We start from the raw sequence: 26,070 nt of genomic DNA on the forward strand, positions 1-26,070 counted from the left end.
TATGAGCAACCTCTGAGTATTGGGAACATAATTCCAGTCTTCTGTGAAAGCAGCATGGGCTTTTTAGCGCTCAGCTATCTCCCTCTCCTCCCTTTCCCAGACTTCTTACACTTACCCGTGCACCCCAGTGATTCATTTCTAGGGATGGATACACACTTTGCAAGTGACCACTAAATATGCAATTCCCCTTCTCTGTTATTTTGTTTCATGTCTCATCATCCCTCAGAGCAGGTTGCGTAGAAGATACAGGACAGAGACTCTAGGGTCAGACAGAATTCCTTCACGGCTCAAAACAATACATCTCTCTGAGGTCCTATTTATGGGGCTCTGTGAAACAGGCTCCCATGATTATACAAACATGATAAATGAATAGAAAACTCTACCTGGAGGGCACAGCATGAAGCCAGGGTCTCTGAAGATGGGTGCATGGACACAGAGATAAATGGTTAGATGGCAGGCACATGGTAGTGGTTATACAGATTATTACTATTCAATGTGCTCCTTTGCTTGTGCATTTCTGTTTTGCTTACTCTTACCTTAATCAAGAGGCAGCTTCTCAGCAAGACTTACTTGAGGTTTGTGAATCCTGAGAGGGGAGCATGGCTGCTCTGGTCCTGCTGGGCTTGGTTCCCTTCCTACTCCCTCCATGCAGGCACATTCCAGCTGTGAAATGGAGTCCCTGCTCCACTGGGCTCCAGGGCTCTCAGGGGCCTGCTAATTTCACAGTTCACAAGGCTGCTGTTTCCCCCCTGATTAATGGGGTGCCAGCAGCCATGGGCAGGGCTATGACACCAGCCACATGGGGTTCTCTCCCCTCTTCCCCTGCTTCCTGAGGAGGGAAGAGTAGGCCAGCTTCATGCATATTTATGCAATGAGAGAAAGAGAGAGAAATGATTTTGTACTGCATGCTTTCCAAAGAATAAATAAGATTTCACCCAAGTCCTGTGTATTTCTCTCAGTAGGAGCTCAGCATGATTTGGGGGAGGGGGCTAGAAGGAACCACACACACAGATGCTCACAGAATAATGAAAAACTGAAAACACTTTATATACCACCGATCAGAGCAGGGCTTCCTTGTGCCAGGATGACCCAGGAGACACGTGAGATATTAAACCCTGGAGCATGAACGGGGTTATTTTGAAATTAATCCAGCTTCACCCTGTAACCCCAGTGGAATTAGAAGAGATAGGTCCAAATTTAGCTGGGCCATGCCAGCCTGCTTCCTTCTCCTCTCAGTCACTAACTAATTTCACCGATACCCTGTTGTTATTGCTGTCTTCTCCTCCCTGTAAACACAGAGGGCTTGCCTACCATGGCACCCTCCCTAGAGGGGTTGCAAGAATAGCTTTCATCTCAGACAGGTCCCCACCAGCTATGTCACTTCTACAAAGCTAGCTCAGCCTGCCATGCCTCAGTTCCCCTCCATATCTTACAGAACTCTCTAACCCACTGTCGGAATTCTAGGCATACTCACCTACTGGGCCATGAAATGATCTGATCTTCAGCTAAAGCCATTTCCCCTGGTTTAGTTTCGTATCATATATCCTCTAACTCCATCTTAAATCTTTCTCTTTCCGGAAAGCCTTCTTAAACAGCTGAAACCCTGGTCAAGCACTCCCTGTCATCACCAAGATCACTCATCGAGGTCATTTCCTGGATTAATGAAATCAGTAAGTGCCTCGCATGTTGGTGCAGATCTCAAGACTCCCATCTGATGTCACCCATAAGAGGAGAGTGTCTCCAAAGGACAGGGCTATGCCAGCCATGATCACCTTTCTCTGAGTCCTAATGACTATTTGTGAAGTGTGCGAATGAATGAAAGGGTTGCTGAATATTTGTGAGAGCTAAATGAAGCAACAGAGTGCCTGATCTATTTGCAGAGGACTCACACACTAAAAAAAGGAACAGTAATTGAAACTTTCTCTTGCAATAAGCACTCCTCAAAGCCTAGTGACACACATTAACTCATTTTGCCTTACAACAGCTTGGGAATGCAGGGTTCTTTTTTAGTTTCCCTGTTTAGAAATGAGGACAGTGAGAGGCAGAGACATTTTCTAATTTGTCCTCATAGGTACTAAATATCGGTAGCTATCAGGAGTCGGCGGGTGTGGGCAGACTTGAGTCAGAGTCCTGCTCCTGTTCAGTATTTTGCGGTGGTAGCAAGGTTCCATTCCTTTGCCTTCATGCTTGGATTTTCTGCAGCCTCAAGTTCACTGGTTGAAGCCCATCTCATGAGGTCTTTCCTGATTTATCAATCTTACTCTTCTACTTGTAAAAAAAAAAATCCCCACAGCCTTGTGGCACATGCTATGCAAGAAAAATCGGGGTGGCAGAAATGTAGCCCTTGTAACAAGACTTTCTGTAAGTCTCTGACTTTCCTACAAATGGAGGATTCATTTTCTGGCCATGGAAGAACATAATGCAGAATTTACTTTGTTACTCCATGGCATACAGGGTGACTGGAGACTTCAGACATAAGCCAAACTAATATGAGTGTACCTTCCATTTTAGGACGTTCGTCTTATCTTGTCTGAGAAATCTGCAGGTTAAGAGCTGGTAGAGGGCATGGCAGCAGAGAGAAGGCTCTGAGAATGGGGATCACTGTAGCACTCTACTCCCACCCCAGGCACTGTTCTCTTTTCCCTGAAGGGGAGCTGTGGTCTTCAAGGAAAACCTTGTCCTTCACTGCCAAGGACACAGCTGGAGCCACACTGAGCCAAAGCAGGCAGCCTGTCTGTCCACTGGGCGAGGCTGCTTCCCCAGGGTGATGAACAGCGCCAATCAGGCGGCACTTAACATAATTATAATGAAATGGCTGCATCTGGTCTCTGAAGGCTTCATTCACCAGGGAAATGAGGAGGAAGTGATATCTCTCTCTGCTGACCTCCTTGTGGGACACTTACAGAATAGCAGTGGAGCCAGGAAGCCGTTGACATGGACTGGGGATTGGATTCTGTCACTTATTAAAAGGCTCAGATTGCTAGTGAGGATGCCCTTCCTCCCCTTTGCATCATTTCTCTGGAGGGAACGCAGAAGATAGAGTTTGCATGAAACAAAATCTTCTTTCAGGCGGGGTTTCCTAAGAACATCTCTTTCCATTTGTACCCATTAGTCATGCCCACTAGTCACATGGTAGTGAACTTCTGGTCCCTGCCACATATATTCTAGCAAAAGAGATGGAAACTGAAAACTGAAGGTTTCGAACTGGAGGGGTCCAAGGTGCTCATCATAGAGACAGGAAAAGTCAGGCTTAGAAAAAGGATATGATTTTCCCAGAACTGTATCCGATTCTTCAAATTCACATCCTGAGATCAAAGCCTGGGCAGTCTGTATTCTTGTTAAACCAGTTTCATAAGAGAGAGAGAGAGAGAGAGAGAGAGAGAGAGAGAGAGAGAGAGAGAGAGAGAGAGAGAGAGACTGACTAAAAGAAGTCATATCAACTTGCCCTAGAACAAGACAATCTGATGACAGAAGAGGACAGCATTCATGCCTGTACCTTCCCTGTGTCATATCCTTCTTTAAAAACCCTACTATTGGCTGGTCTCAGAAAGCCCTGTATTATATTTTTGCTGTGTTTTCTAAGTGACAGTCTCTAAACATTCAGGAAAGCTAAAAGTCAGTTAAATCCCCTAGTCTTTCTCATGCACCAGTGGACTGCTATATATTGAAAGGAGACCTATGGTAAATGTGGTTAATGCTTTTGTAAAATAAAGAACTGTTTAAAAAAATAATCTCAGTACCTAATTTATCTATTTGATAAGCTGTGCCTTTTATAAACTAGATTTTTCAGAAGGAGGGCACACTAGCCCTGCTCTGGGCAAATGGACTCCTAGCTATAATGGACAGAGTCTGATGCTTTGAGGCTATGCTACAGGTGCCTGGTTTACTGAAAAAAGCTGCGGGCGCCTTCGCCCCCACAGTAAGATTGCTGGGTGCTCCAAGACTCTGAAATCCTGACACCATTGACGGGATCTGAGCAAAGCCACACAGCTTCATATTAGCTTGTACATGGTGATACAGCCTGCTGTGAGGGTCTGCCCATCACCGTACCCAGTAATTGTCATGACAAAAATCTTTCTCTAGATAGGCAGGAGTCACTGGGGTAGGGGGATCCAGAAATGGGTTTGGAGGATGAAAGTCAAGTACACAGGTGAGTATGCTGAGGCGGGCTATTTCCAAATTCATGTAAAAGAACAGAGAAACAACAACAACAACAACAACAACAACAACAACAACAACACACACACACACACACACACATACAAGAATTCATTAGAGCTACTTAAGACAGAAATAGTGTCTACATCTGTGCCATATCCAAACAATGGGTCTTTCTTTTAGAAGTTGAGGTTATTTTCAGAACAAAGTTGTTTGCTGACTTCTTGCAAAAGAATGACGGCAGACTGTTGGAGAAAAATAACTTCACCGTCATATACACCTATATAGAAATTCTGCATCAAACAGCCACCCAATCCTTGGCAGGACACCTGAGCATGTTCTGCTTCCACTTTCTCCTCAGAACATGGGAAAATGAGAGCTACAGACTCCATCATTTTTTTAGCATTTCATATGTATTTGGCATTTACAATAGTCTTCGTCTACATAGAGTACTTAATGTTGTCCGTACTGCAACTGAAAATAACTTCCATTATCTAAACTAAATCAGGTTCTGTCAATCACAGAAGTTGAATTAAAACTACTAGAGGCATTATTTGTGAATTTAGTCATTCATTCATTCACTCACTTAATTATTTACATGTGCCTAACATGTCACGGACAGTTCAATACAATAATCATCCAGCACTGAGCAAATACAAAATATCTAAGGATAGAGACAATAGATATACCAATACAGACAGTAAACAAATGGTGGCTAAAACAATGTGAAGAAAGAAAGAAAGAAAGAGAGAGAGAGAGAGAGAGAGAGAGAGAGAGAAAGAGAGAGGGAGAAAGAGAGAGAGAGAGAGAGAGAGAGAAAGAGAGAGGGAGGAAGGAAGGAAGGAAGCAAGCAAGCAAGCTAGCAGGGTTTCACTCTGATCAAAAGTTAGGGAAGGAAAGGCTTTATTTGGTTTATGTTGCTAGGTCACATTTCATTACTAAAGGAAGTCAGGACAAGAACCCAAGCAGGAAACTGAAGTAGGAACCATTGAAGAACACTGCTCGCTGACGCCTTTCTCAGGCTCGTGTTTAACTGTGTTAACGTGTTTACAGCTCAGGACTGCCTGCCTAGTGACAGAACTAGCCAGAGTGGTGGAAGTGATAATCAAGAAAATCTCCCACAGAAATGCCCATAAAGCCATCTGACCTAAGGGATCCCTCAGTTTGTGTCTCCTCTCAGATGACTTTAGGCTGTGTCAAGTCAGCAATTAAAGTTACCTGGGACCAGGGTGAAAGAGCATTTGTGCCACGGATACTGCTTTATTTTAGGCAGAGAGCTAGAAGATGAAGGCAGTGACAATTTGGCAAATAAAGGAAGGACTGGAGAGATAAATATGAAGTGTCTGGGAAAAGCAAGAATGACTAATGCAAAGACACAAGGCAGCACTTCCAAATTCCTACTGAGATTGCAAGCAGAATAACAGTACTATATGAGCCTGGGCATCCTACGTGCACATATGATGAGTGCCCCATCAACACATGAGGAGGAAGGGCGATCAAGGACGATTCCCTATACCACCCTCACAGATACATCCCTAGGCATACATTCAAATGCATATACATACACAAAGACCAGGCATGAAAAAGAAAATGCAAAAGGAGAAAATGTAAACCCAGCTTGCATAATAATAAAAATGAAAACAGGGGTTGGGGATTTAGCTCAGTGGTAGAGCAAGGCCCTGGGTTCGGTCCTCAGCTCCGGAAAAAAAAAAGGTAACAAATAAAAGATGTGGAGGTTGAGATCTCCTATATTTCAGATTAAATAAGTATTTGCCATTCTTCTAAAGTTCACATCTCTCTGTTATGGCTTTGAAACCTGTTTTGGGGGGTTGTTTTTTTTAAGTCTTAGCCAAATACACACTTTATTTCAAATTATTCTTTGCTTTGGGATGGAGGTGACCACGGCATCTTTTGCATTAAAAGATACAGAGTAAAACCCACTAGACACTAGATACTGTCGGTCCAAAAATTTTAAATATAGGGCAGGTAGGATAGTTCAATGGTTAAAGTGCTTATTGTACAAGTATAAGGACCAGAGTTCAGATTCTCAGAAACCATATAAGTGCAAGATAGGCAGGGCAGCCTGGCTGTAACTGCACCCACTGAAGACAGAGACAAAGATCCACAGGGCAAGTTGGATAGTCACTTTCAGTCATGCCAATGAGTTCTAGTTGTAACTGAGATATTACTCCTCAGCTCCTCAGCACATGACTTAGAAGGGTGTCTGAGGATGATTCTGTGCATCAACCTCAGAGATGCATGCATCCATACATTAAAATACGCAAATACGCACACCGGCACGCACACACACACACACACACACACACACACACACACACACAACACACACACACACACACACACACACACACACACACACAGACACACACACGCACACAGCATAGAATAGAAAAATTGAAAGGAGAAAAAATTAAATCCAGCCTGCGTGAAAACAAAAATGAAAACAAAATCTGTGTAGGTTGAGTTTTCTCTGTGAGTTTCTAGGCGAAATTACTGGTCCTCAGTATCCCTCTGTTCAATCATGCCCCTCCCTTCTCAGGATGAAGCACACACTTATCGAATCTTTCCTCATTTTGGTTTCAATCGCTTAGTAAGAAGCTGGTGTGTCCTTTTTCCACTGGTCCCCAGTGCACTAATGGTGACAGTGGATAGGCTTATTTTCTAGGCCTTGAGACCCCTGTTCCAGAGTTGTCTTCCTCATACTTCTCTTTTATATCACTTAAATCTTCCAGCACACTGATGCTGCAAGTCCTTTGCTCTTACTATCCCTATACCCTGTAAAGGTCCTTTTACTCAAGTCTCCAAGGTCTTTTTTCTTCATACATTGCAAATACAACTCCATATACCACCTTGCCAGTAAAATGAGGATGCTAGTCCTCTGTTTTGATTGCCTCCCATCACAACGGACATTTGATAATGCACATTTTCTTCTTCATTTTTCTACCTTATTTCTATAGCAGAAATCATGCTGCTTTCTTCACTGCTCTATCTTCAGTGACCTCAATATATCCTGACACACAGTAGGTGTTTAATCGGAAATTGTTGACTCAGTAAATGAAGGAATCGATGAACAAACATTTTCTTATTTATCAAGCATGTATGGAGTGGTAAGCTAATTACGAATCAAGAACTTTAAAACATCACGGCATATGACCCAATACTTTTCCTCCTAGGAATATAGCCAGAGGAAAATAAGTTTAAGCCCAAACATAGTTGTTTCTGTTGACTGAAATTACAGACAAACAAACAGAAAAGCAAAAAAGCAGCTAATGCTTATAAAATAAGGAGCAATGATGAGACAGAAGTATAAATATGTTTAATGCTTATGATCTAAGATTAAAATGAAAGAAGAAAACTTGAGTGAATAAATATAGAAAATTGTGATCAAAAAGTAATTTGATAAATTGCCAAAGGATATGTATTTTTAATCTTCCTACAAGGAGCATGTACATAGCTTTTATGATTAGAAAATATCCCAGGGGGAAATGAGGACAGATTTGTGGGTAGTTGAGTTCATCTTCCACATTCAAAATGGAGAGGAGGATGGTTTAACAGAGGACAGTTATGTCACTGTAGGAGGCTAGTGCTAAACTTCTTTGAACTCTGGTGATAGGCAAGCCCCACAGGGCCATTTCCAGCTATTGTGGGGAAGGCCAGGTTAGGAGGGTACAAGTCCCAGGTTTCTGGTAAATTACTCTAGCTCTGATCAATCAGGGAACCATCTTGAAGCCCCTGACATTTATCAAACCTCCTTCACCCTCATCTGTCACTGTGTGGTAGGGCTGCCTAGATAGGCACACTCTAATCAAGTCAGCATGCCCTGAGGGGCCCCAGAGACTCAAAGCTGAGGGATACAGAAGGAGTGTGGAGAGAGAGAGAGAGAGAGAGAGAGAGAGAGAGAGAGAGAGAGAGAGAGAGAGAGGATCCTGAGGGAGGTGGGGTGAAAAGCACACTCAGAGAGGACCCGTTTGTTTTGCTATCACAGCAATTAATGCCGGGAAGTGACATTTTAAGGGGTGCTGGTGACAGCTTTGGTGACAATCCTATTTGTGATTCCATGACAAATCTCTGTCTATATCTTATTATAGCAAGTGTGGAGACAGCTCTGGGGCCGGAAGACTAAGCTCCTCTCTGTTAGAGACTCCATCTCTCTGTTTCTGTACAGTCTAGCCATTTGCACACTGGGGACAAGGTCCTGAGGAATTTGAAACCAAAGGCCATGATCCAGTGTTAGCTCTTCGATGACCCCGTTACCCAATCCATTCCTTCTAATGATTACCTGAGGGGGAAATGAGCTGCTGTCATTCTACATGTTTCATCTACTCTGCCTATCAGTTGGGGAGCAATAAGACTGGACAGGAAACAACATTTTAAATCCTTTCAAGCCTGGTTAGGTGTAAGGAATGTATTTTGATGTACAGATCCTGCTGCCTTTGTTTTCTAAGCAGCTCTACAAAGAAAACACAATGGTAACAGCTTAAGCTGCAATTTTGCAGGCAGAGATTAGAAAAGATTACCTAAATTGTATCTGAGTCCCAGGCCCACTTCCCCATCCCTGACCAGTGGCCACGTGCTTTTGTTGATAAGATGAGATGATAATGTGTAAGACCTGGCAGTGGGGTTGTGGGAGGGAGCAACAATGTAAAAAGGGAAATCAATTTGCCAGATGATATTCAGTGTACTTCAGGAACAAACAAATTGTGGCAATAAAGTGTTTACTGAACATGAACTCTAATTTGTGATCACAAAGAAACCGTCATCATTTGGCCTTCCTCCTATCTCATCAGGCAGAGAAAGGTGAGAGTGAGACAGGGGCTAAAAGTGATAGCCATTACATAAATATATGAAACTGTTAAATAACCAAAGGTAGCAACTCTTATTTTATCCACCATTCTAAGTGACTAGCAGGAGGCCATCAACATGGATAAAGGGTATGAGTGACAGGGTTAGGAGGGAGGCCAAAAGAGAAGGTGCAGGAGTTCTCAGCTCACCTTCCTTTCAGGCTGACTATCTCTGATCAGATCACTCATACAGGGTCAAAGTGACTAAGGCTGCATCTTCAGTCTAAGGGGTGCTTTGTATTAAAGAACTAGGAAGGCACTTTAATGACACGACTGAAAGTCAGTGGAGTGTAAGGAAGTCAGGACAGCTTGGTGTTAAGAAAATCCTTTTTCTTTGTTTATCCAAAGAGGTCTCCCTTCTGCTTTTATGACATACATATTCCCTTATATTCTCTTGTTTCCCTTCTAAGCAAGAAGGGAAAGAGGGAGTATGGGAAGAGAGTGGAAGAGAGTTAAAATAAAACATGGTGTCACAATGAGACCTATTTCTTTTTAGCTAACCAAAAACATTGTTTTAAAGTTTTCATTCCAAACTTTTTTTTTCTTATGCTGGAGTATCTGTTTTAGAAACAGCTTCCAAAGTATATGGAGCATATCCCTGATAAAAGTAATGTATTTCTGCAAACATTTCTCCCAGTTAACCCAACAGAGTCTTAACAGACCCTTTTATTAATTGCTAGGTGGTATTTTTCAAGAAAGTATTTAGTGGTGATGGAGTTCTGGAGATTGAAAGTACAATGTCCTAGGACAATAAGATCAAGGTTATACAAAAGTTCCCTTGATTGGACAGAGTTTTCCATTTCATAACATTGAGAATTAGCATTGAATGAAGGGCACTGCCCAGTTGAAACCATACTCATCTTTCTAACTTCCATAGAAGGTGACAGAAAACCTAGGAAACTGTATTCCTGAGTCCCTAGAATGACCTTCATCCTTCAGATCTACTAGCAAAGAGTAAGGGCCCAGTAGTCAGAAATCTGTGTCTACTGTGTACCACCTAGCACTGCATTAGGCTCTGATGCTTCTTGTATGTTCTATTCAGATACTGTGAAATCAGTTCAGTGATTCATATCCCCATAAATAACATGATATATAGATACTAGCAAATATAAGATCATTGCATGTATAGCATTATAAATTCTTTTGTAAAGCTTATTTTTCACTAAGGCCATATATATATATGTATATATAAATGCATATATATATATAAATATAAATGCATATATATACATACAAATACATATACACATGGGAAGTAGTATGCCAAGCACATTTCTTAAGTATATTTCTTATTACTTCAATACATGGTACTGAAAATTTTGTATAAACTTGGCGCCAAATGATTTGATTTGTTCGCATCTAACCTGAAGTATTTCCTTCTTCCCTTCAGACTGTAAAGATTAACATGAGTTGTATTACCTTCAGAACATGTTTGGTTTGGCAGTCAGACAAAACTAGATTTGTGTTCCCCTTAAAGCTACAAGCCTAGAAATACTATTTGTATTTTTATGAAGATATTACTTTATTTCGGTGATGTATTTAATAAGTCACTGTTTCAAACATACTAATACTACAACATAAATGTAGATAAGATCTGCCCAGTGCAGAAAATGGATAATGAGTCCCTGAGAAGAGTATCCCTCTGGAATGAATGCTGAAATATCCACTAGTCTATTCATTCATTCATTTCCCCTATCCCACCAACTACTGATGCAGCATATATATAATGAAAATTCTGTCACATGCCAAGTATTGTATGGTATGGAATGGACTAAACAGACCTATTACTTGTTCTTATGGAACTAAGTATGGTGAGAGTATGATATATATTTAAATATATCTAGTAAAAGTACTGATTAAAAAAACACATAGAAGAGTTGGTAGAGGACCCAAGAGAAGATCCCACATAGAGGAAACAAGCTTTATCTGGGAATGTGTTCTATTTTAAGATCATGCTGATGAGAAATTAACTATATTGTGATAGATTGGGGAAAGAAAGAGAGGTTTTAGTCCAGCAAAGATAGACCTGGTGTATGCAAAGAGTCTATAGTTAAGGAATAGTAATGGGTTTTTCTTTTTTTATGTTTTTAAATTATTTTTTAAATTTATTTTATTTATATGAGTACAACATTACTATCTTCAGACACAACAGAAGAGGACATCAGATCCCATTGCACATGATTGTGAGGCATCATGTGATTGCTAGGAATTGAACTCAGGACCTCTGAAAGAGCATTCGATGCCCTTACCTGCTAAGCTATCTCTCCAGCCCAGAGTAACAGGTTTAAAGAAATGAGAAAAAGTCATGTTGGGGAGAGTGTTAGGAATGACCGTCAAGTGAGAGTTCTGGGATACCTTGATGTGGACCAATATCATCACAACATAGTGGCTGCCTGTGAAGAATGGGCAAGAAGAGAGATACCATGCAAACAGTGAGACCAGATGGGAGGAATGTGAGGCTGAGGATTTTTGAGGGTCACCAGCAAGAGAAGTATGGCTGAGAGAAGGATGGGTGGTCTTGGTTTAAAGGTCTAGAATTACAGGCTAGTGATTCAGGGTAACAAAGAATGAATAGGAAAAAGTTGGGGGCACTTTGCCTACGAAAGAGTTAAGCAAACATGAAATTACACATAGATGATATTTACCTGACATTCACTGAGAGGTGTCACAGGGACATTAATGAAGAAGTTCTGTTTCTAACACAATGAAGTAATCTTTTGACATCAGACAGGAGTTCGCTGTGTATCAAGAACCACTCTACACAGGAAGATTTCCCTTTGCCAAGTCCCTTCTGCCAATTTAGAATCTCAGAATTGCTAGGTAGCTGCTTCCTACCTCAGAGATCACACCCTGACTATCAAGATTATTAATGTCTTGTGAGGGAATGCACACCACTGCTGTGTGTTTTGAACACCCCTGGAATTGAGAACTCAGTGTCTTCCAAAGATTACAAGTCTCAGTGTAAAGGGTTGTACTTAGTAACAGTCCTGTGGGTACCCGGGATGCTCTCAAGCTCAAGTTTGAAACAAGTTAAAGTCCTGTGACCTTGAACTCATTACTTAACCCCTCATTGCTTCAGTATCCTCTGATGTGTAGGGACAAAGTTAATACACATATCCCATAGGGTTGTTTTGTATTTTAAATGATATATTTCATTGAAAATTCCAGAAGAGAAGTGAAAGTCAGTTAGTAATAGTAACTGTACTCCTGTTCAATGATATAAGATAAAGGATAGCTTTAATAGCAATACGCACTACCAAAAGCTTCCATGCATCTCCCATTCAGGATATGGCATTGGCTTAATGAGAGAGTGAACACAGCAGCAGAATAATCCTTATAGGTACTCAATTCATGTCTAATATTCCCCTCCCTGCCACCATGTATCACACAGACCTAAGAATAACTGGACTATCACCCTGAGCCACAGCAAAGTTTAAACTGCTGGATCTGTCAGATAGATTATCTGATGCCTCTATATCTCTCCCTGTGGGCCATTACTTATTTAGTGCTATTTTTCTTCTTTCTCTACCTTACATCCTTAGATAATGCAGGAAGGAAGAGGGAAGGTTTTCTTATGCATCCCTTCATTTCAGGGAATCACTACAAAAGGGGAAATTAGAGAATTGATCTTCAAAAAAGAAATAAATTAGTTCCAATGTTAATTAGGGGCAAAATGTATTGAGAAAAAATTTATAATGAAAGCAATAATGTGGATAAGTATATTATATTACAGGAACACTCAGAGGGCTGAGGTAAGAGCTGCCAGGGTAGACAATATTCCATATACTCTCTTGACAATACAAACCACATTGTGAAACTGGGTACACATGCCTGATTCCAATGATCAAATTGGATTTCATTTGATGCAGCAATTCAGCACTTAGGAACATGCCTGCCCTACAGAAATGGTCTGACAGGCTGAAGGAGTATTTGCCTAACTCACTAAACTGGTAATGATATGCTTTGTCTGCTATCTCCCTATTAGTGCAAAAATGTAAAATAATGGCTATTACAGCAAATAATAAAGGGAATTGCTATGTACTAAGCGTATCCATAGAATGGCATCTACAGAGCCTTCGTGGATAGGAGTGCATGAGTGACAGGGAAGATGATTTGGATATATTGGTTTTCAGTCCTATTAGTGGCAGCAGGTAGGGCAAAGGTAGAAAGTTAGCGGCTGTTTTGTGCAATTTCAACCTTTCCCCCCCTTTCCTTTCTTCCTTACCTTCCTCATCTCTTTTTCCTCCTATACTGTTTTTCTTTCTTCTCACCTCCTTTTGCTTCCTTAATTCCCATCTCCCCTTTCTTCTACTATAACTAGCACATATTCCTTCATCATAAAACCCAATGAAAATAGCTAAATGCACATCCATTATCTTTTATACTATTCTTCAATAAATTCATACATTTGTTATTCTAACTTCATTATGCTTCCCATGCATAAACTTCACAGGAAGGAAGGAAGGTTAAGTTTACAAGGGAGGAGGAAGATTACAATTGAAATGCTTTGAGTTTCCTTTTATATTAATGATAGAGATGAATATTCATTTATTGACACAGGTAAACTTTTAGCAACTCACTCATTTGATGTCAAGGGTGATAGACAACAAAAGTATCACAGAACCTTCACATCCCAGGCTCAAACTAGGCCAAATAAACATAGCAAAGCAAAACAAGAACAGTAACAAAACTGTTCAATCATCGTGCTGGGGCAAGGTCATAAATCCACTGTTGGACTGTAGGAAAATCAGGAGAATATCATGTGTGGATGGGGAGAGAGCACAGGGCACGGTTACCCAGTAGCATCAGAAGAACATTTCTATATCTCACAGTAGATAAATCATATCTGCATATTCCACCTGAACATTATCTCTCCTCAATATCTTTGAGCCCATGCAACCTCAAGCAGTTGTCACTTTAAAATTGCCTTCTTTCAGGTTTTCTACGCCCCCCTGCAAGACTTGCACATTTGAGCTCAAATTGAGGTTGGTACAATTCAATCTGGCTGAGGCAATTTAATGCCAAAGGCAAATTGCAAGAATGAAATGTGTGTGTGGAATTAACCTCTGGCAATACAATTTCAAATACTGTAGGATCATTTTTGCATCCCTAATTATTATTTTTATAATTACACATACTTATGAGGTATAGTGGGGTGATTCAATGTAGGTATACATGTACAATGATAAAACAGAATAATTTATATTTCTTTCTCCTTAAGAATTTGTCTTTTGATTTTAGAACCTTGAAATAACACTCTTCTAATTCTTTGTAAATACCTAACAAATCCTTGTAGATTGTAATCACCCCTTGTTCCTTAGTATATATGCACCTATTCCTATCCCTTAATTGTGTTCTGATACTCAGTGAGCATAGACTTCCCAGCTTCAGTATATTGTGATTCTCTCTGCAGAAAGGCAACAGAGCCCAAGCTTGACATGTACTAATGTACCTAGGTCTTTGTCTGATATTTCTAGTGGACTGAGGACAACCATGATTTCAAGACTATATCTATCACTCAGGAACTGCTTCTAGCATTTGTCTCCTCAAGAACATATAGAATTCTTTGTGATGTGGGGAATTGCATGAAAAGTGTTCTCTTTTTGCCAGATTTTGTTCTTGACTTCCGCTCTTATACCTAAGTCACATGAATTTCACAAAGAATTATGTGGGTAGGCTGAAAACAGAAAAACAGAAGATTTGAGGGCACATCATGGCATCATGTCTAACAAGGTAGTTTTTTAAAAGACATTCTACCAGGAAGCTGGGGATTGGAACTTAGTGCAGTTCTGCCTGGCACACTCAACCATACTGCCTACTTCTCAGGAATCAAGAACTTTTCATTGGCCTTTTGAACACCGATATCTAAATTTCTGAGAATCTGAAACTAGCTCTTTTTTCTGAAAGAGTTCAGTTTGGTAAACAAAACAAACAAACACACAACGAGCAAGCAATCCAACAGCAAAAGAGTCCCCTCGAAGCTGTTGCCAAGTGGGAAGTCTGAAAGGAGCAGAACTGAGGCATCTCAGCAAAGTAGAAAACTTGAACCCTCCCTCAACTTCTGAGGAGTCAGCCCAATTCAGCATTATTCTGTCTTCTGCTATGACAGTCCTAATAGTCAGAATCTTCCTCCCTCTTTGAGAAGAAAATAGTATGGAACCAGAATGGACACATTTCATCATCTTTAAGAGGCCCAAAGCTTATGAAAAGCTAACCTCTCCGAGAAATGAGCCATCATCTGGGTATTCATGGTCCACTCTGACCATGACATGGTGGACAAGAAGATAAGTGTCTACAGAAACGGATATTTTTCCTGAAGATTTGGGGACTGAGTCTCTGATCTCAGCTCTGCCACATCCTGGCTGTGTGCATGGAGGTACCTGTGGCTCTATTTAAAGTTTACAGATGTTTTTCTACCCTTCTATGACTTATGGGAGAAAACTCCCACTCTGCTATCTAAGAGCAGCACAGAGGTTCTGTCTTGCGCATCACCAATCCAGGTCTCATACAGTATCTAGTGCACTGGAACTACTTTGAAGATAGAGAAACACTATTAGCAAGTAGGTGTGTTGGGGGAAGGGAAGGCATTGCCTGCAAAGATTAGATTTCTCATGCTATAACTCACTGAAACCTTACAGTCTCTCTGAAAAGCTGAAAACTTGTAGCCATAACCTTTGATGGGAGAAAAATGTATACCTTGGCTAGGTTCACAGAAATAGAAATATTGCACCTGCTAACCCTGTTTCTATTTTAATACCTACTGATAAGTACTGGGTTGTAATATGGTCTCTATCACTCTAGCATATGATGATAGAACATTATGTGGTCCTGTTTCATACTGGGGAGAGATGGATGGAGGAAAGAAGGGGGCATTGAGGGTTGGAGGAAGAGAAAGACAGCAAACAAGAAAAATAGTGGCAACCTCCCTTGACTCTAAGATGTTTTCTCTTTCCATTTCCATGCTGGGGAATATGTTGAACGTGAGGATTGTGATGTGATGGCGGGGTGGGGGGTGAAAGCTCTATGATGCTCAGCACTGGAGCATTCCCAGCTGGACAGGGGTTGGTGTCTGCCTAGGTATAGCACTCTAAGATATGAAAAATGAGAAGCTCCATCCAGAAGACAGTTCTAGGATGGCGAAATGCCTGAAATGTACTTCACTTGAGAAGGCTGGAACGCCTGATTTACAGAAGTAATGGGCACTTTCTATTTTTCTCTTTTCAAAATTCCCAAGATATTTCTTGGAGAAGGAGGAACAGATTCAATTTCTTTATGGACAAGAAGGAAAAAGCCATAGTTTTCAAGTTGTATGGGAGGAGAAAAACAACCTTCTAATAAGAATGTTCAGAAAGAGTCCATATTCTTGATAGTGAAAAGGCTATCAAGGGAGGTAGGTAAGAAACATTCAAAAGTATTGGACTATGGACACTCTCGTGCCCTCAAAATTCCAGGTATTGATATAATATTTCTGTCATTGGCAAAGAAGCAAAAGACATGGAGTTATAACTCGGCAGAGTAATGGGTCTAATATCTACAAAGGTTAATCTCAACAGACCCTACATATGTCCCCAAACCGTGTACCTCTCCCTATGCCCCAGAAAAGACACAATGTTAGAAGGGCTCACCTTTCTTCTCAAATTCCACTTTCTCTTCTCCTGGCCTTCCCAAGCTGTCCAGGGCATGGGTCATCTGGCTATCAAACTCATCCTCACGGGAGACATGGTTAGCCCGCCTGGGTGGGTCCTCTTCCTCTTCATAGTCATAGTCATCTAGGATGGGGGTTTCCCGGATAGGCACACCGATGACTGAGTTGTGTGCCTGTAGTCTGGTGGAGCGGAAGCTCTCCCTGGCCTGAGGACCGAGCAGCACAGATGGGATGTAGTGAATCTCATGAGTGGCTTCTGTGCTTGCGCTCTTCTGTGGGATGCGCCTGCGCTTCTGCCAGCGCCGTTGGGCATACAATGCCACTGTGAACACCAGGAGCAAAAGGAGCAGTGCAATGAGTCCACCCTGGAGGAGAAATAAAGAATGGCAAAGAAATGGGCCACTGGCTTGTTAATAGTAGACGCAGATTACACTACTTCTCAGTCCAGATTCTTTTCATAAACAACCTGTGAGACTCTAAGGAAACCTTCACTTTCCACACGTTAATTTTATAGTCATCAAGGATGAAGAAGAGTCTTACCCTCTCTTCTTTACAAGTTTGATATGAAGAGAAAAAGATATCAGTAACAGCCATGTTAGAACAATCTACGTTGTTAAATGTAGGCAGTTGTGTTCTTATTTCTCCTATCAGCTGAGCAGCCCCAAAATAATTCATCATACTCCCTCAGTTTTATTATATTATCTACACAATGAGTTTCCCAAAAGCTCAAGAGATAGTAACATTCCCTACACTCCATCACAACTTTCAGATAGTATTAGATTGTATTATCCAAATCCAAATAGTTCTACAATCTGTGTTTTCTTCATTTTCACCCTTTAATCTTTGACTTTTCAAGAAGCAGTTGGGGAAAGAAAGTAGGTGCTTCACAAATGTTTGGAGAATGAATTAGTGGAAAATGAATGACAGTAAAACTTCATAAGGCTCCTTTAATCAGAAACTTAAGGTAAACTGAAGTTTATTTATCTTAGCCCATCTCACCATTGTGTATTAAAAATGTACATGTCTGTCTGTAACTGACTTGTAAAATTCATGAAATGATCTTGTCTAGGATTTTCTGAGGGCAAAATAGTCCCTAAATATGCATTCTTCTTCCAGGTCCCTGACAAAGGTGGATAGTAGTAGTTTTATACTCAACTGATCTCTCCTAATCACCACAATGTCAAGAAAAAAAGTCTCTCTATTTCTCACTTTTTATTATTTTTCACCGCCTCTTAGTTCAGTTCTGTTGGTGTGTATTGAGAGAAAGAGACTCCAGTAGATACTATTTAAAAGTCTCACTGTCTTTTCACTTACCTGGTCCCTACATCCTGCTCACCAAATATACAATGGACACCCTCATGTTATTTTATCTAAGACCCCTAATTCACTACAGTAAATATATTCAAAATGCAGAGGGGTGGAATGTAGCTGGGTATAAAGTTGAGGTAAGAGCATTATAACAGGACTGAAGTACGGCAATGAACTTAGCATTGATTTACAATAAGGTCCCAAGGAATATTTTCCTAAATGTCATAACTTTGAAATCAATAACATAAGCTGAACAGATCCTCCCACTACATAACTTTATTTAGATATGAATGTGTATAAATTTTCAATTATATGTAAAATATGTAAGTCAAAAGCTTCTTTGTAGAGGGAGATAAGTTGAAAGTTGAGGGATTTGGAGAATGTATCATAAAATGGCTGCCAGTAAGCATGGACTTTAGATGTTCTCTGTCAGTGCACCTGCAGGATGGTTGTATCAAAACAGCAGAAAAGCAGGAAAATTCACTGTAAAGAGAAGAATTCATTCATAAGCATGAGGCCCTTGAAAGAACCACTGGACTACCTTTGTCTCATTTGGACATTCTACTCAGGAAAGAAAAACAAGTGACTCAAAAGGGAGAAATAGCACATTGAGTTGCCAGAAATGGCTAAGGTTGCTAGAACTGACCCATGCTAATGGTGCCACATTCTACCTCCATCTTCCTTCACCAGGAACAAGTGAAGAAAAAGGAAGAGCAATCGATATGTTATCAAGAACTGGAACATTTAACCTCAGAGCACACAGCAGGAGCAAATTCAGAACCTGGTGGCCAAAAGTACACTGCAGGGCAAAACAAGCATCATAGGAGAATGAATGTTGGGTAGACTACTTTGAATTTTCCTAAAGCAAGTTAAGATGAAGCTGAAGTTCAAAGGCTGATATGTTGATGCCCTTTAGTTTCAGAGTCAACCTGATGCCAAATCCAATATGAGGGGGGACATCTTTGGTTTATTTATTTGTTTTATAAAATAAACAAAAATGGTGAAGGGCTGAAAATTCATCCCCTCAAAAGACCAAGTAGCAGTCTACTGGCATGAGTATATAAGTGTACAAATACATGTGTAAAAATGTGATTTAGGTCTCCTTTATGAGCGTGAGATTTTCACTATGTTCTTAGGTAAAAGGAGGGAAGAAGTGAGTCCCCTTCTCTTCTCGATTCTTCCTTCCGTACCTGTCTCTTTGAAGGATTTTTCTATTTTCCCAAATATATTACTGAGAGTGCCCATAGATTCCCCAGTAGAGGCAGACAAGACCAAGGACATGAAATAGAAATGTTAAGGACAGCGTCGCGTCTGCGTCCAGGATAGGTGAAGCTCTGACTCCCTGCATACTACTGGCTGTGACAAGAGTACTACAATGGGTTACCTTCTTGGGCTCCAATAGGAGCCTTTGGAAATGATTATTCTCACTGTGAAGAATTATGCCAATAATTTTTTTAAAAAAAAAAAACATGTGATCTGAGTAAGAGATGTCTGCCACAGAAAGACCACAAATAGCAGCCTCCTTCCTATAGTTTCTCTATTCCTCTACTCTAGAGCAAATCTTTTCACTCAGCTCCCTGAGGACAAACCTATCTTCTAGTTCCCCAAGACTCACAGAATAACATCTAGCTTTCCTACCTTGGCACTCAAGATCATTCATGGCTGCACCCTTGCTTCATTTCGATGCTTCTATTCCCTGCAAGACTAGCCTGTCCTGCCTAGCACATCTCACCCTACAGCCTAGACCTGACTAGTCAGCCTGTCCCCTAAGTATGATGGTTACTTCATCTAATTGCCACCTCCACCTAAAGTGATCTTTCACTCTCTAAAGTGCACTGAATAAGGTAACCCAAGAATCACGCCCTCACAGGAGCTCAAGGGGTGACCTCATTTGGATATTAGAACTTTGTAAATATTATCAGTGATGATGAGAGCATATGAGATTAGAAAAGACCCTAAACAAATTGGCTGGTGTCCATTAAGAGAAGAGAACATAGTAGCATGGCCATATAGAAGGAAGGTAAGGCGAAGACAAAGACAAATTAGGGTGACCCAGCTGGTACATGGAACACCACTAGTCCATGGGCTTTCCATCACAAACTGGGGTAGATTCTTCTATACAGCTTTCAGATTTAGTGGCCTCTGATGGCATATTTTAGGGGATTTCTGACATTGAGCTATGAGAGAATAGTTTCATGTTAAGCCCCCTAGTTTATGAGAGCTGTTGTGGAAACCCTAGGAATCTGATCTGCTCATTGTAACTTTTACCCCCATACACATAATTTTAAATATTATGTTTTTTGAGGATGTATTCGATGCTACCACAGTACCATGAATAAATCCTTGAGACAGCACGAAAGGGGAGAAACATTTATTGTGCCTATTGTTTTAGTCCATCATAGCAAAAGCAAAGTCTCTCACACTGTGGCATCCAGGGAACACAGAAAACGCCTGATCTCTCATTTTTCCCTCTTTCCCTGCTGAATTAAACCTCTTAGGAATCACCCTTGAAGATACCAACAGTGGTGTGCTTTACAAATTCTCAATTAATCCTGTGATTGACATTAGCTATCACAGGATCTTTGTCTCTTTGTCTCCAAGTGTTGCAGGACTCCCAGTGATCTGGCAGTACTATATCCAATGACTGTTTCTGGCCATCTTTCAAGGACAAGTTGTGAACTGTTATTACCTAGACTATGGTGTAATGTAGAAGATGCTGTAAGAAATGTCCTGGTGCCTAAACCTGTCCCTGGACACACTGAAGACATGCAAGTACAAGGCCTTGTCGTTAACTCTAACTGGCACCCACAGAGCCCCTGATCATACACTGTATGTCACCTCAGCTGCTCTTCTTTTCCTCTGAGCACCTTTACCTAGTGTGCTTACACAATCAATATTAAAATAGTCATAAATTACAGAGTCTAGGGACTAAAAATCACCCCCAGGACACCCTCCCAAGTGAGAGCCTTCAGAAAAATCAGAGTTGGGATGTCAGTCCACCTGGCCTCATTTTCATCTATTTCTCCTGTTTAAATATCCAGGCACAGGAGAAGAAGCAAGAGAATGGAAAGAGGATAATATGGGAAATGCCTTATTTGACAATGTGTCATTCGGAAACTGATTATTTCTGTCTCTGGCCTTTTTAATATTCCCTCACAATGGCCAAGCCGCAAGGGGATTTGGTATTCTAAGTCTGGATTTATAATTCTCTGTTCTGCAGTGATAAGAACACGGGCCTTTAATCCTCAGAGCTGTGAACATGCATATTCTCCTAAGTAATGTCCTTCCCTTCTTGCCACTTGTTTCTGGTCCCTGGCAGGGAGCCACACGATCGCTTTGAGCAGGTGACCCACTGGATTTTCTATTTGGCCAGATGCCTAGTGACAGAGGTAGTACGGTAGGGTGGAACAAGCCTCCAGATTCTCTGAGAAGTTTCTTTGGGGCTTCAGTGTATGCATAAGCTGTGATGATTATAAGAAAATAGTCCAATCCCTTTGAGGTACAAATAAAGAAACTGTTTCTGTCACTGAGAGAAGAGTGTTTTGGCCAAGATCACAGAATGTCCTGCAAAAGTTTTAGAGAAAGAGTTTGCAGTCAGTACCCATCACAGCTGCTAATTAACCTGTCAATCAAGGAAATGTGTTTGATGAAAGAAGTTCTGCAAACTTCCATTTCTCCCCTGTCCCAGGACAAGATAGCATTCAGAGTGATCATTTAAATGAGTGCTAGATAATCTTCTTGCCTTTATCTCCTCTCTTCCTTAATTCAAAATCCATTCTCCTACCATAATGAAAGCTGGTAGAAACACACCTACTTCATCTCCCATTGACTCAGCTGGGAGTGTCTGTGATTTGAAGTTCAAGTCCTTGCCACACAGACAGGACTCCATCTCTGTGAGCAAGCTAGCATCAAATGTATACTTTTGAGATATTAATGGGGGACTCAGCAACCTTTATTTTTGACATAGGTTGGTAAAAACATGCTGTGGCTGTAGAAAGATCATGTTGTATATACTAGGGGACAGAAATCAGGGAGGCCACTGAGGTTTCTCATGACAAGATAAACTAGTGTTTCTTATATGGGATAAATTTGTACTCCAGGAGCCATTAGGAATGAGGAACCATTATAGTTGTCACAGATAGGGGTGGTATAGGATTTGTATTATCATCTAGTGAGTAGTGAGTAGAGACCAGTGCAATTTAGGGAAATTTCCTAAATGTACAGGAAAGCCAAGTTAAAAAAAAACCAAAACAAAAACAAAAAACAAACCCAAGTGGATGAGGCACTAATACCAACAACTGATAGCCCTTGGTTTAAGAGAGATGATGAAAACTAATCTAAATTAAGGCTGTGGAGGTATGTAGCTGTCTACTGGGATTTTTTTTTCCTTTTTCTATTTTTCAGAGCTGGGGACCGAACCCAGGGCCTTGCGCTTGCTAGGCAAGCGCTCTACCACTGAGCTAAATCCCCTCTACTGGGATTTCTATAACAAGTACATAACAGAATAGGAAGATTGAATTAGCAGTAAAGGGAGAGGAGGAAGGAGGTACTGACGATGACAGTGAGGTCTGGATTTTATCATTGGGCCAGAGTGGGACCTATCTAATTAATGATTTCCTGAATAATACTCTATGTTATGCAAGATCCTAGACCATAATCAAATGAAAGATGTTTGCATGCATAAATAATCAATTAGCTAAAAGAAGATAAATACACACAAAAGATAAGTTGTTGTATATAAATACACATAAATATTCTCATCTGTAACTATATACCCACATTCCTCTGTACGTGTATAATTAGTTATATTTATCTACAATTATGTCTTTGCCTCTAGGGAGATACTAGCTGACCTGTTTAAGAAGGCCCTATTAAAGAAAATAAGTCACCCTATTTATCACATATGTCTTAGGTGCATATTTTATTTCCCAAGACAATGCTGAAGAGGGGGAAATAAAGAGACACATTGCGCTTCTTTGGAAAGTATTCAATGTCCACCTATTGCTTTACAGATTATATATATCCTTAATTATCTTTAGGTTATATCAGAAAAGGAGTTAACCCTTCACATAATCTATACCCTATGAAAAATAATTTATCTCTCAGACTGGAGCTAATAAACCCTCAGGCATGAAGTCCTGACCACGACATCAAGAGACATGGGTGGGATCTTGACTCTACTACATTTTAGTTGTGGGCTGTGCTTAAATCACTTAACTTTCCTCCTTTCTCATCTACAAACAGGGTTACTAGCATGTAACTGAGAAAGAATGGGGTAAACTCAATGCAATCATGTTATGTAACAACACATCTAGCATAATGAGTTGCATTTAGCAGATCTCAAGAGATGTAACATCCTTTTTGTTGATCCAAGATTCTATTTCCCTCAAAAAATTAAATAAGAGATATTGATGACACCAGTATGAGATAGTCTCTCAATACTGTAACTACATCTCACACTGCTTCCAGGCTGTAAGGCACAACTGTGTTCCTTCCTAGGAGTATTCAGGTAAAACCATGTGCCTTTAAAAATCTTTTCTTCTCTCCATCTCTTTACAGATTAATATATTTTCAGATAGATTCTCACAGGTAGATCCACAGCTTGCTTCATAGGTCAAGTAATCTTTGAACCTGAGATCTTCAGGTTTCTGGCTCTTTGGTGTGTGTCCCCAACACCAGCCCAAAAGGCTGGCAATAGTCATTCTTGTGTACCAGAGTTCTCTCCCAATTAATTGAATAAGAAAGATAACAAGAAGACAGTCACTGGACAAGGAAGAGGTATGTCTTCCGGGTCCAAGAGAGGAAGAGGGAGTGCAGGAGGAGGACACTTCTATACGAAGGCCAGGGGAGGGAAGCAGACAAAATGTAGGGTGGGGACTGTTAGATCTGGTGGTCGAATCCACCAGGATGCACCACTGGAAAATTTATAACAGAATAGTTGATAAATTTAAGATGATAGATTCCAAGTCCAGTGATTATATTATCTATTGATTATAAACTAAGATTATTTGGTGTTTTCCATTCCTTGGCTACTCAGGTGGGCCAGAGGGAAAGAACTTAGCTGAGACAGAATTCAGCCAGGCTTTGTGACAGGAAGATTGGGTAAAGACTGAGCTCCAGGGGAAAGGTAGAGAGTGGAGCGCTGACTGTGAGTGGAGCGCTGGCACACCCACAGCTGCCCTAGAGACCAAGTGCAATTTCAGAGCTTTGGAGAGACAGAGCCAGCAATGGTGGGAGAGGCCCTGACAGGGGGAATTTGTTTCGTTTCTAGGCTGGGAACAGATTGAGACTGCCAGTACCTAGTCAGCAATAACGTGTGTTGGTTTTGTAATTATTACATGCAACATCTTTGCTCTAATAATTTAGAAGATGAAAAAGCCAATACTGACCTTGAAAATGTTTTAGGACAGATGGAATACCTACATGCTTTTGCTACTTTGCCTAAGAATGCTAGTATGGATGAAGGCACTACAGCAGATTGAAAAACACAGTGATCTGCTTTGTTTTTTATCACAGCGTTCCTCTGACTGAAATGCCCCAGATAACTTCTTTATCTAGTGTTTGAAATCATAAGTCCAGTCATGAGTTTTCTAAAATAGCTAGATCAAGTGTTTATTTACTAGCCCCGCTGAATCACTCAGGCTTGTTTATCAGAGAACACGGGACTTTGTAGGTTAACTTGAATATTATCCACTCCCTTGGACCAGACTTGGCTTGGAGAGGATTTGTGAGAAAAGGATATCTGAGAATATCAAAACATGACTTCAACTCAAATTATGGGTCCCAGCTGATGGCCTCTGTTCTGCTTGAGACAACTTTTCAGATTATGTGTGCCCCACCCCGTGTGTGTGTGTGTGTGTGTGTGTGTGTGTGTGTGTGTTTAGAAATCTTTCACTTGTTATTCTAAAAATTCTCTGGATAGCTCATCCCTTGCATATCAAAAGCCTTATATTATATATATATATATATATATATATATATATATATATATCAATTCAGGTATTACCTCGGGTTCTCTTTCGATTTTTGTTTAACCCACGTATCAGCATCCCATGACCCAAGCCTCTAATTAGAGACAGCAAACATAAGCATATGACTGGGCCTGGCCCTAAACTCCCTCTGTCACAAGATAAACTTGAACTCAGAAATACTCCTGCCTTTAAAATTATAAACCAAAAACCTTAGCTGGGTAAGGTCTTGTCCTGTGATCTCAACTCCCTAAGTCTCTTTATCTCCTTCCTTAGTATCTTTCTGATAAGATGACTCAAAGTGCACCTGCCTTTGTTCCTTTGGATCTGTGAAGCTCCTTATACAATTCCTATTGCATCCTTATATTTTACATAGTTGAGAAATTATATATTTTAACTCATGTTTTCAGCATTCTTTCCCACAGCCTTGAGAGCTGTCCCAAAGGTCACAGTTTTCTATCATTTTGCTGAGAAATTAGAGACATCCTTGTCTCTCAGACTCCTGTTGCCTCTGATTATCCTGGAGTCATTAACCTTGACAGAGAGAATATACACCTTGAAGAAGAAATGTGAAAATATGTATGTTATTATACAAACAAACCTTATGTCCACAGAAATCATCAGCATGTGTGGAGGCCCTTGCCCTCCTGGCTCAATTCTAGAGGCAGAAACCATGTCATTCTGCCCATTACATGGCCAAGTAGATATAACATTAATCAACTGCCTGTTTCTCAGAATCTAACACTGAGTAGGTGTCATTATGCACCTACTCTATTTCTATGCTGAGAATCAATGAATGGATAGGCCAGGTTTGTTTTCTTTCAGAATGATTATGAATGGTACATGTTTCTAGTAGATCTTCAGTTAATTGTTTAAGGAATGAAAGAATGAGTCCATTAAGTATACCTCTCTGAGGGTAGGTGGTTGAAATACACCTAGAGCTGTCTGGCAATCCTTCATTTGTATGTAACAGGATAATTCACACAAGCTATTTAGCACAAATCAGTACTTCTCTCCATTAGGTGACCTCTCAAACTCTCTCAGAACCCACTGTGAAGGATGCATAATGGGGACAGAAGAGGATTGATTTTCTTCCCACACTTATAAGTCACTGAGATGAACAGATGGA

General features: G+C 40.6%; 1 protein-coding gene across 6 annotated transcripts in view; it reads right to left on the bottom strand.

Moving 5' to 3' along the window:
* Positions 1-26,070, bottom strand: part of Astn2 (astrotactin 2) — a 975,380-nt gene that overhangs the window by 754,127 nt on the left and 195,183 nt on the right. For all 6 annotated transcript variants that reach the window (XM_087659925.1, XM_087659924.1, XM_087659923.1 and 3 more), the window contains 1 exon segment: positions 16,646-17,030. In XM_087659925.1, coding sequence (XP_087516051.1) covers positions 16,646-17,030 — 385 coding nt within the window.

Source organism: Rattus norvegicus, chromosome 5, assembly GCF_021556685.1.
Source record: "Rattus norvegicus strain SHRSP/BbbUtx chromosome 5, alternate assembly SHRSP_T2T, whole genome shotgun sequence".
Taxonomy (NCBI): domain Eukaryota; kingdom Metazoa; phylum Chordata; class Mammalia; order Rodentia; family Muridae; genus Rattus; species Rattus norvegicus.